The sequence below is a fragment of the Ranitomeya imitator genome, chromosome 2, assembly GCF_032444005.1.
Source record: "Ranitomeya imitator isolate aRanImi1 chromosome 2, aRanImi1.pri, whole genome shotgun sequence".
In the NCBI taxonomy this organism is placed as follows: domain Eukaryota; kingdom Metazoa; phylum Chordata; class Amphibia; order Anura; family Dendrobatidae; genus Ranitomeya; species Ranitomeya imitator.
The window spans coordinates 328547049-328559703 of record NC_091283.1 but is presented as its reverse complement, the minus strand read 5'-3'; the positions used below and the strand labels follow the sequence as shown (position 1 = coordinate 328559703).

The following is a 12655-nucleotide window of genomic DNA, read 5'->3' as shown; positions in this document are numbered from 1 at the left end:
AAGAGTGGCCCTAGGATTTAGGGGGGTTAATCAGTGTTATCTATGAGTTATGGTTGTTTATTTTGCTATGCCCCCCCCTGGGGATTATCTGTATGTGAGACCACGGAATTTAGCGGTTCACATGCACCAACCAGACTGCCCGGTTTTTGAGCAGTAATCTTTACAGCGCGTCTACATGTACACTGTGGGTCATCATGATCTGTCTCTGTTTATGTCAAATTATGTCTTACTATTGGAATTAGCTGTGTGATGTGCATATTTTTGCCGGTATTTACCTGATATTGTTGTGGACCCATTACCCTAATTCATGTTATGGGTTTTTAGTTGTTTTTAATGTTTTTTTGTATGTTGTTCCCAAATAAAGACTTTTGATATTTTTGATATAATCATTGTGGTGATCCCAATTTCTATGCATACGCTTTTTCTTGTCCATTGTTACTCGTTGTGTTTGACATACAGCAGCAATCTGGATCCCGCTATTATATCGCTGGTCGGAGCTAGAAGTCCAGAACTTTATTTGGTCGCTAGATCGGCGTGTATCGTCATATTTGACATCAAAAGCAACGACGCCAGCAACGTTTTTACATGGAGTGAGAATGATAAGTGAGTCGCCGTTACGTCACTGGATCGCTCCTGCATCATTCTGGAGTTGATGTGTTTGACGTCTCTACAACGACCTAAACAGCAACGCTCCAGCGATCTAGTTTAGGTCGGATCGTTGTCTATATCGCTGCAGCGTCGCTGAGTGTGACGGTACCTTAACTGTATGCATTTTCCATTTAAATCAACATGGGTCATGTTTGCCTAGTGTACAGTGTGCCCTGACAATCTCCAGCTCCTTATCAATAGGATCAACAAGGATATTATTGAATAATGTCTGCTGTGTTGGCATAATCGCTAGTGTATTGAAACTTTCAGGTATACCCCTTATATGGATAATTTTGTAATTTTCTTGGTCATCAACTATATTAAGCACAATGTTTATTTGCTGGCTGTGAAGATCCAGTGTTTGTTTATTAGCAATGTAATGGCCCACATATTGTATGGCATCATCCCCTAATCTCTGTACCTTGTCAGTAAAGGTACCTTCACACATAACGATATCGTTAACGATATCATTGCAACGTCACACTTTTTGTGACGTAGCAACGATCTCGCTAACGATCTCCTTTATGTGTGACAGCGACCAACGATCAGGCCCCTGACGTCACCGCTGTGCTCTGCTTTACGGCCGGCGCCGCTGACACAGTCAGTGCGGGAAGCTGACGGTGGGGGACGTGACAGACATTGGAATGTAAGTATGTACTGGTTTTTTTTTTTTTTAACTTTTACAATGGTAACCAGAATAAATATCGGGTTACTAAGCACGGCACTGCACTTAGTAACCCGATGTTTACCCTGGTTACCTGGGGACTTCGGCATAGTTGAAGACAGGTTCAACGATGCCGAAGTCTTTCCCCTGATTGTTGGTCACTGGAGAGAGCTGTCTGTGTGACAGCTCCCCAGCGATCACACAACGACTTACCAACGATCACGGCCAGGTCGTATCGCTGGTCGTGATCGTTGGTAAGTCGATTAGTGTAAGGGAACCTTAAGCTGTGACACAGAATGCGAGTCCCGACATCGCTGGAGCAGAGCCATAATGGAACGCGAGAACAAGTGTTTTTATTTTAACGAGTCCAAACATGAGGAATGACAAAGGGTTGTTCTAGTAGTGGATAATCCCTTACAATACAATACAATTTTCCGATAAAACATTTCCAACATTCTGAACATGAAAAAGGCTTCCTGTGTGTGACCTTTTGGACGTTTATTAAGAATTGATTTCCGTGTAAAACATTTCCCCCATTAAGAATATGAATAAGCCTTTTCCCCTTTGTAAACTCTTTAGTGACTACGAAGAGATGATTTCTTAACGAAACATTTCTCACATTATGAACAATAAAAAGGCTTCTACACTGTGTGGGGTCTCTCGTGCCTATCAAGGTCCGCTTTTCGGTTAAAACATTTCCACATTGTGAACATTAAAAAGGCTTCTCCCCTGTGTGAGTTCGCAGGTGGCTATCAAGATGCTCTTTGCGGTTAAAACATTTCCCACATTCTGAACATGAAAAGGGCCTCTCCCCTGTGTGAATTTTCTGGTGCTTATCAATATCTGATTTCTGGTTAAAACGTTTCCCACATTCTGAACATGAAAAAGGCTTCTTCCCTGTGTGAGTTATTTGGTGAATAACAAGACCCTGTTTATGGTTAAAACATTTCCCACATTCTGAACAGCAAAAAGGCTTCTCCCCTGTGTGAGTCCTCTGATGTATAACAACATTTGATTTCCGTTTAAAACATTTCCCACATTCTGAACATGAAAAAGGCTTCTCCCCTGTGTGAATTCTTTGGTGTATAACACATTCTGATTTCTGCTTAAAACATTTGCCACATTCTGAACATGAAAAAGGCTTCTCCCCTGTGTGAGTTCTCCAGTGCCTATCAAAATGCGCTTTCCTGTTAAAACATTTCCCACATTCTGAACATGAGAAAGGTTTCTCCTCTGTGTGAGTTCTCTGGTGGCTATCAAGATGCGCTTTACTGTTAAAACATTTCCCACATTCAGAACATAAAAAAGGTTTCTCCCCTGTGTGAGTTCTTTGATGTCTAACAAGAATCCATTTCCGGTTAAAAGATTTTCTACATTCTGAACATGAAAAAGGCTTCTCCCCTGTGTGAGTTCTTTGATGAGAAAAAAGAGTTGATTTATCTCGAAAACATTTTAAACATTCTGAACATGAAAAGAGCTTCTCCTCTGTGTGAGTTCTCTGGTGTTTAAGAAGAGTTGATTTAGTCAAAAAACCTTTCCCACATTCTGAACATGAAAAAGACTTCTCCTCTGTGTGAGTTCTCCGGTGGCTATCAAGATGCGCTTTCTGGTTAAAACATTTCCCACACTTGGAACAAAACAACTTATTCTTCCCTGTGTGAATTTTTTGATGTTTAGGAAAAGACTTTTCAAGGGGAAAATTATTTCCATATTCTGAACGTGAGATTGACTTCTTTGCTTTATTTGCTTTAGAAGCAATGCATTTTTTAATGCTTATTTTATGACTTTGATTTTCCTTAGTAGTTGGTAATGAATCAGAAGACAGGACTTGTTTCAAAGGATTAGATGACAGATCTTTGTTGCGAAGGGACGATGGTATATCTGGAGTAATGACATTCACTTCAATTGTATCCTGTGGTATCTCAAGATCATCTGACTTAAAAACTAAAGATTTCAGCTGTCCCTCTGATTTCCTGGTACAGTCATCTGCCAAGAATAAAGCCAATATTTATTTTTGAATAAAATATCTTTAAAATTATATATTTTTTAACATTTCTTCTTAAACTGTCAGTAAAAATAGCAAGTTATGTAAAAATCTTAAATTATTCACCAAGACAATGACAGTTCTCAGTCTAATAGAAAACCTCATAGGATGAACCAGTGGAGTGTGAGGAGAAATCCAACACTAAAACGTAGTTGCGCTCATTTATGGTGGACCATTGGAGCTACTGTGAGTCCTGTCCAGAAAAGTGGAGAAATTATTAGCGCCCCTCATTTCAGGAGACATTGCGCAGTAATCTTAATTTTTTAGGATTGAAAACAATGGAATTTATGACGTGGAGTGAATCTATGAAACCAGGGCTCAAGCGATACCAACACATCTCCTGCAGGTGTGAATAAATGTATATTACATCCATCAGCCACGCACAGCTTAGAGATATATCAATATATATGTAATTTACCACAGTACTCCTTGAAGTTAGTTGCTTTTAAAAGAAATTGGAAAGTCGGGATAAAGGGAAACTCTGTTGTTATTGTACAGAAATTCACACTTGGCCTCACTGCACCTTCAATGTTGTCAGTCATAAAAGTGAAGTTTGTCCAGAAAGACTGGACCTGGTCTTGTAGGGACCATATGAGAACATTCAGCAGCACAGAAGGGAGAGAAGGTAGATTCATCCAATAAGATATCAGGGTTCTAGGAAGCCAACAGCATCATTACCCTCCACTTTCTCTTAGAGGCCCATCATTATATTTTTCTTCAAGTGATTTTCTAACTTGTCAGCACATTCTATGTACGCTGTCATTTGGCTTTGTAGTTTACAGATCTGGGCAGGTAACAGCGTCTCCTAATCCCAGAGGGTAGGTGGATCCTCCAAGTTGTAAGTTCTATAGAAAAGGGCTTTCAATGTCAAAAGTAATTTGTGCAGTTTGGGGTGAAGGAGAATATTGTGGTCTAGAGGCAAAATGGTGATCACACGATTGTGATACGGCCGGACTACACCACATTTAAAGCAGCCACAGCCGGTGACTGAGAAGAATCTGTGACTTCCCTGCATTTAGTGGTTACTACTCACCTGGGTAGTCATATGTAGGAATCTCCTCTTTACACCGCTCTTCACCCCTCACATATGTCTCTGTAGTATTAATATGGGTCAGATCTTCACCCTGAAACAAATATTGTAAAAGTCACAGACAGATGGAGAAGTCACATCTATGATCAGCTCTAATCCTGCCATCTCCACCGATCTCATTACACAAGTATAAAACATATAATACTGGTGGATAAAACAAGACTGAGCACAAGACCTTCACAGCTATCTACACATCATAGGGAAGATCTCATGACACCTTCTCTCCATCTACCTGATGATCTTGAGAAACAATGGGTTCTTCTTGTTTACAGTCCTGTGGAAGAAGAGGACGGGGACATCCCTCTGGTATTGTCCTCGTACTGGATAGAACTGGAAGAAACACATACATGGACTAAATTCATTATTTACATACAGATAATTATAGGCCGTGTGTATTTAGTCCTATCTATTACCTGGTGATGTGAGGGGCTGGGGAACCTCCATCATGACGTCCTTGTACAGATCTTTGTGTCCTTCTAAAAACTCCCACTCCTCCATGGAGAAATAGACAGCGATTTCCTGACATCTTATAGGAACCTGACACATACAATGATACCGTCATCCCCCTGATCCCTTCATGGCATTACTGTATAATGTCCCAGCATTCCCAGCAGTGTCACCTCTCCAGTCAACAGCTCAATCATCTTGTAGGTGAGTTCTAGGATCTTCTGGTCATTAATGTTCTCATGTATCAGGGGGTAAGGTGGAGGTCCAGTGATTGAGCTCAGGGGTCTTCCCCATCCCTCATACACAGAGTCCTGATCATGCTCACTAGAGGTCTTCTTCACTACTGTGTAATTCTGGTAATGGAGAGACACAATAATAAATCTCACTACAGACATTTCCAGACTCCTCACCTCTCCAGTTCTGTCCGTTATTCCCATAAATAAGAATGATGTAATATGACATCATAAGAATCTCTCACCTCTCCAGTAAGACAGAAGACGATCTCTAGGGTGAGGTGTAATATCCTATCCGCCATCTTGTCTCTGTCCATAGCCATCTTTGATGGGTAAATCAGGAAAAATCTCTTATATAGAAGATCTTCACTGAAAAGATCTGATATCGTAGAGACCTGACTGAGAAGAAGATGAGCAGATGTAACATCATAAAAATCCTGTGTAATAATACAATTACTGGAAATAATAAGGGAAACATATAAGGAAATAGAACGTGTAGATGTTGTAGTCTCTAGTCTTGTATGGATTGGAACATAAGTTGAATTACTGACTAACACATTTTCTCCATGCTCCCAGTCACTGGCTATGTTACTCACTGCTTCGAGAGCTGATTAGCTGTAGGAATTACAAGTTCATTAGGACTGACTAGGAAATGCAAAGACTGGCGGGGACCCAAGCAGCAATGGTATTTTTATTGCTTTGCAACATTCAGCTATGCCATAAGTTGCCATGGCGACGATGATGTCAGAATGGTTGCCATGGCGAAGATTATGTCATAATGGCACGGAACTATGGGATGGAGGATATGTATGATGGGTATATGGGCAAGGGACTATGGGATGGAGGATGTGTATGATGGGTATATGGGCACGGGACTATGGGATGGAGGATGTGTATGATGGGTATAGGGGCACAGGACTATGGGATGAGGATATGTATGATAGGTATATGGGCACGGGACTATGGGATGGAGGATAATGATTATTATTTGTTATAACTAACCACAGTTAGTTACTATGCCCGGGCAACGCCAGGCTCTTCAGCTAGTCTACTAATAAAACCTATATATTTAGGACACAGACAACAAGCAGCTTCTTCCTCAGAGTTGGCAGCTGAATACGTTTCTCATAGACTCATCTTCCATAACGCTAATTCTCATCTCATTTACAGACACTGGAATCGGAATTAGCAATACTGCAGGAGATATTCATTACACATGACATGAGAAATACCTACTTCATGATGAGGACAACATCATCTTCCACTACGGCTCTAGAAACATATTTGTCCAAAGTCCGTCACTAAGGCTACTTTCACACTGGGGTTTTTTGCCAGACGTTGCAATGCGTCGTTTATGGCAAAAAACGCATCCTGCAAAGTTGTTTGCAGGATGCGTTTTTGCCCCATAGATTAACATTGGCGACGCATTGCGACGCTTTGCCACACTTCGCAACCGTCGTGCGACGGTTGCGCCGTATTGTGGCGGACCACCCGGAGCAAAAAACGTTAAATGTAACGTTTTTTGCTCCTGACGGACCGTGGTCGGAACTCCGCCCCCACCTCCCCGCACCTCACAATGAGGCAGCGGATGCGCCGGAGAAATGCATCCGCTGCACCCGTTGTGCAGTGCGTCAAACGCTAGCGTCGGAATCTCTGCCCGACGCATTGCGACGGGGAGATTCCGACGCTAGTGTGAAAGTAGCCTAATTATCACCACCGGCCGTCTACATGAATGTTTCCCGTCTTCCCCACACTATAATCTTCGATCACGTTAGATCTCATGTCTGACTCACACACAGAAGTTTGAGGCTTTTATAAAAGCTTTTTTGTAAGAACAACAAGACAGGAGTTAATTGATGCCAATGTCTCCATCTAGGCTTCCATATATTACATGAAAAACACCCAAAAAAAAACAGGTGTGAATATATTACAAAAATAGTTATAGTGAAGTGTTGAGGCACCAAACAGAAAGTTTTTACCCAGTATATGGACACCTTGAACCAATGTTACAACCTCCACTATAATAAATCTTCAGGGTATTGCATAGACATGAGACTATTTATAATCAAGACAACAGAATGATGAAAGTCAGCACTCACCCCTTTTAGAAAATACTTCAGTCTTTTTTAATTTTCATTTGATTCAGGCACTTACAGAAAGTGCAAAAGTGCTAGCAGTGTGGCAGCAGGTGCAGTGATTTCCCAAATAAACTGTAGAGAAAGAATCATTTCTAATTCTTCTTGTGGGAATTGGCTGCAATTTCCCCCTGTGCAATATATTTCTAGTATTAATAAGTAACAATCTTGTCACTCTATGGACATGCAGTGGTTGTTTGTTTCTTTCCTTTTTTCCTTGTTGTTTCTTGTGTCATTTATTATCTTTGTGTCACATATATGTTGTGACAGAGTCACTGGTTAAGTGATGGAGGGGAGATACTTGTCACTGCACATGATGGCGTCAGTGATGTAAAACCATAATAGTTTCCTCCAGCACACTTGTGGGGTTGAACACTTGTCATCATACAGGGGGCCCATGACAGGGCATCCGCATTTCCCTGCGATTTCCCCGCCCGATGTTAAACGGTGAAATTAAAATTTTGCAGAGAAAGAAACCATCTGGTGACCCGAGTGTTCCTCTCCTTGGCATTCCTCATCCATACCAAGGGTGAATGATCTGTCACCAAGCGAAACAGTGGACTGAGCAAATAATGGCAAGGTCCACATAAAGGTGAGGCACTCTTTCTCCACTATGCTATTTTCCTCGGCCGGGGTGAGTTTCCTACCTAGGTAAGTAACCGGATGCTCCTCTCCGTTAACCTCCTGCGACCGCTCCAAGGCCCTTGTTAGAGGCATCCGTCTGTATGGTGAAGTGTTTGTGGAAGTTTGGGCTAATGAGGACAGGCTGTCCACACAGCACCACCTTCCTGGATTGGCATGCTTCCTCCACCTGGGGGTTCCACCGAACCATGACAGACTTTTTTTTCTTTGAGAAGATCAGTTAAGGATGTTGTTCTCCCTGAAAAATTAGGTATGAACCTCCGGTAATACCCGATAATTACGAGAAACGCTCTCACCTGTTTGGTGGTAACAGGTTGGGACCAGTTCTGAATTGCCTCGATTTCATTTATTTGTGGCTTGATAACCCCATGGCCGATCACGTATCCCAAGTACTGGGCTTCCTTGAACCCTACCACACATTTCTTCGGATTCGCCGTCAAACCCGCGGCTCTGAGCGAATCTACTACTGCTTGTGCAGCGCCCCAGAGATCTGGTCGTTGCAGTAACGTCGCTCTGCCACTAAGGGGAGTGATGGTACGTCTGACTGCACTAACGGAGTTCTACTGACCAGGTATCACCAAGCACACACTACACTTCACACTCCAGCCACTAGGGGGAGTAAAAGGCTTTATTTATTGGGCCACTCCTCACATTGGTAAAACTAGGGGTTGGACAGGAAGTTAGGCAGAACGAAGCCTGGGAGAGCTCCAGGGAGGACCTGTCAGAACTGGGAAATCTGGCAGGTACCTAGCGAAAGGACAGATTGTTATGGAACCGCGCCTGCACTACCTTGCGGCGGTATCCTAAGAAAGAGACACGAAGCGAAGGATATTGTGGAACAGTGAGAAACGAGATCAGCACAAAGGAGATCCAGTAGGAGTCGTGCCCCGAGAACGGCAACATCCTACTGAGGCGCATAGCCGGTGGCTGTTATGATAGGCAATTCAGTACCACAATGGACATAGCGGTCAGAGCACATACAGTGATCTGACAAAAACCCAAAATCATAGAATGAGCTCTGAGACGTGGGAACTCTGCAGACCGCAATCCCTAATCCTCTCCAAACAACACTAGAGGCAGCCGTGGATTGCGCCTAACTCTGCCTATGCAACTCGGCACAGCCTGAGAAACTAACTAGCCTGAAGATAGAAAATAAGCCTACCTTGCCTCAGAGAAATACCCCAAAGGAAAAGGCAGCCCCCCACATATAATGACTGTGAGTTAAGATGAAAAGACAAACGTAGAGATGAAATAGATTCAGCAAAGTGAGGCCCGACTTTCTTAACAGAGCGAGGATAGAAAAGGTAACTTTGCGGTCTACACAAAACCCTAAAGAAAACCACGCAAAGGGGGCAAAAAGACCCTCCGTACCGAACTAAAGGCACGGAGGTACACCCTTTGCGTCCCAGAGCTTCCAGCAACAAAATAGACAAGCTGGACAGAAAAAATAGCAAACAAATAGCAATGAAGAACTTAGCTATGCAGAGCAGCAGGCCACAGGAATGATCCAGGGAAAAGCAAGTCCAACTCTGGAACATTGACAGGAAGCCAGGATCAAAGCATTAGGTGGAGTTAAGTAGAGAAGCACCTAACGACCTCACCAGATCACCTGAGGGAGGAAACTCAGAAGCCGCAGTACCACTTCCCTCCACCAACAGAAGCTCACAGAGAGAATCAGCCGAAGTACCACTTGTGACCACAGGAGGGAGCTCTGCCACAGAATTCACAACAGTACCCCCCCCTTGAGGAGGGGTCACCGAACCCTCACCAGAGCCCCCAGGCCGACCAGGATGAGCCACATGAAAGGCACGAACAAGATCTGGAGCATGGACAGCAGAGGCAAAAACCCAGAAATTATCTTCCTGAGCATAACCCTTCCATTTAACCAGATACTGGAGTTTCCGTCTAGAAACACGAGAATCCAAAATCTTCTCCACAATATACTCCAATTCCCCCTCCACCAAAACGGGGCAGGAGGATCAACAGAAGGAACCATAGGTGCCACGTATCTCCGCAACAATGACCTATGGAATACGTTATGTATGGAAAAAGAATCTGGAAGGGTCAGACGAAAAGACACAGGATTAAGAACCTCAGAAATCCTATACGGACCAATGAAACGAGGTTTAAACTTAGGAGAGGAAACCTTCATAGGAATATGACGAGAAGATAACCAAACCAGATCCCCAACACGAAGTCGGGGACCCACACGGCGTCTGCGATTAGCGAAACGTTGAGCCTTCTCCTGGGACAAGGTCAAATTGTCCACTACATGAGTCCAAATCTGCTGCAACCCGTCCACCACAGTATCCACACCAGGACAGTCCGAAGACTCAACCTGTCCTGAAGAGAAACGAGGATGGAACCCAGAATTGCAGAAAAATGGCGAAACCAAGGTAGCCGAGCTGGCCCGATTATTAAGGGCGAACTCAGCCAAAGGCAAAAAGGATACCCAGTCATCCTGATCGGCAGAAACAAAGCATCTCAGATATGTTTCCAAGGTCTGATTGGTTCGTTCGGTCTGGCCATTAGTCTGAGGATGGAAAGCCGAGGAAAAAGACAAGTCAATGCCCATCCTACCACAAAAGGCTCGCCAAAACCTTGAAACAAACTGGGAACCTCTGTCAGAAACGATATTCTCTGGAATGCCATGTAAACGAACCACATGCTGGAAGAACAATGGCACCAAATCAGAGGAGGAAGGCAATTTAGACAAGGGTACCAGATGGACCATCTTAGAAAAGCGATCACAGACCACCCAAATGACTGACATCTTTTGAGAAACGGGAAGATCAGAAATAAAATCCATAGAGATGTGTGTCCAAGGCCTCTTCGGGACCGGCAAGGGCAAAAGCAACCCACTGGCACGAGAACAGCAGGGCTTAGCCCGAGCACAAATCCCACAGGACTGCACAAAAGCACGCACATCCCGCGACAGAGACGGCCACCAAAAGGATCTAGCCACTAACTCTCTGGTACCAAAGATTCCAGGATGACCAGCCAACACCGAACAATGAACCTCAGAGATAACTTTATTGGTCCACCTATCAGGGACAAACAGTCTCTCCGCTGGACAACGATCAGGTTTATTAGCCTGAAATTTTTGCAGCACCCGCCGCAAATCAGGGGAGATGGCAGACACAATTACTCCTTCCTTGAGGATACCCGCTGGCTCAGACAAACCCGGAGAGTCGGGCACAAAACTCCTAGACAGAGCATCCGCCTTCACATTTTTAGAGCCCGGAAGGTACGAAATCACAAAGTCAAAACGGGCAAAAAACAGCGACCAACGAGCCTGTCTAGGATTCAACCGTTTAGCAGATTCAAGATAAGCCAAGTTCTTATGATCAGTCAATACCACCACGCGATGCTTAGCTCCTTCAAGCCAATGACGCCACTCCTCAAATGCCCACTTCATGGCCAGCAACTCTCGGTTGCCCACATCAGTTTCGCTCAGCAGGCGAAAACTTCCTGGAAAAAGAAGCGCATGGTTTCATCACTGAGCAATCAGAACCTCTCTGCGACAAAACAGCCCCTGCTCCAATCTCAGAAGCATCAACCTCGACCTGGAACGGAAGAGAAACATCTGGTTGACACAACACAGGGGCAGAAGAAAAACGACGCTTCAACTCTTGAAAAGCTTCCACAGCAGCAGAAGACCAATTGACCAAATCAGCACCCTTCTTGGTCAAATCGGTCAATGGTTTGGCAATACTAGAAAAATTGCAGATGAAGCGACGATAAAAATTAGCAAAGCCCAGGAACTTTTGCAGACTTTTCAGAGATGTCGGCTGAGTCCAATCATGGATGGCTTGGACCTTAACAGGATCCATCTCGATAGTAGAAGGGGAAAAGATGAACCCCAAAAATGAAACCTTCTGCACACCAAAGAGACACTTTGATCCCTTCACAAACAAAGAATTAGCACGCAGGACCTGAAAAACTGTTCTGACCTGCTTCACATGAGACTCCCAATCATCCGAGAAGATCAAAATGTCATCCAAGTACACAATCAGGAATTTATCCAGGTACTCTCGGAAGATGTCATGCATAAAGGACTGAAACACTGATGGAGCATTGGCAAGTCCGAATGGCATCACTAGATACTCAAAATGACCCTCGGGCGTATTAAATGCAGTTTTCCATTCATCTCCTCGCCTGATTCGCACCAGATTATACGCACCACGAAGATCTATCTTGGTGAACCAACTAGCCCCCTTAATCCGAGCAAACAAATCAGATAACAATGGCAAGGGGTACTGAAATTTAACCGTGATCTTATTTAGAAGGCGGTAATCTATACAAGGTCTCAGCGAACCATCCTTCTTGGCTACAAAAAAGAACCCTGCTCCTAATGGTGACGATGACGGGCGAATATGCCCCTTCTCCAGGGATTCCTTCACATAACTGCGCATAGCGGCGTGCTCAGGCACGGATAAATTAAACAGTCGACCTTTTGGGAATTTACTACCAGGAATCAAATTGATAGCACAATCACAATCCCTATGCGGAGGTAGGGCATCGGACTTGGGCTCATCAAATACATCCCGGTAATCAGACAAGAACTCTGGAACCTCAGAAGGGGTGGATGACGAAATTGACAGAAATGGAACATCACCATGTACCCCCTGACAACCCCAGCTGGACACCGACATGGATTTCCAATCTAATACTGGATTATGGGCTTGTAGCCATGGCAACCCCAACACGACCACATCATGCAGATTATGCAACACCAGAAAGCGAATAACC

The 12655-nt window shown here is 43.9% G+C and overlaps 1 protein-coding gene across 1 annotated transcript in view; it reads right to left on the bottom strand.

The window, feature by feature from the left end:
- Positions 1–1645: 1645 nt before the first annotated feature.
- Positions 1646–12655, bottom strand: part of LOC138663560 (oocyte zinc finger protein XlCOF22-like) — a 42556-nt gene continuing 31546 nt past the window's right edge. The window contains exons 2-7 of the mRNA XM_069749805.1: positions 5372–5521; positions 5067–5246; positions 4860–4983; positions 4679–4776; positions 4390–4480; positions 1646–3298 (exon numbers count right to left, since the gene is read on the bottom strand). Coding sequence (XP_069605906.1) covers positions 2025–3298; positions 4390–4480; positions 4679–4776; positions 4860–4983; positions 5067–5246; positions 5372–5521 — 1917 coding nt within the window. The 3' untranslated portion in view covers positions 1646–2024. The remainder of the gene's footprint in view (positions 3299–4389; positions 4481–4678; positions 4777–4859; positions 4984–5066; positions 5247–5371; positions 5522–12655) is intronic.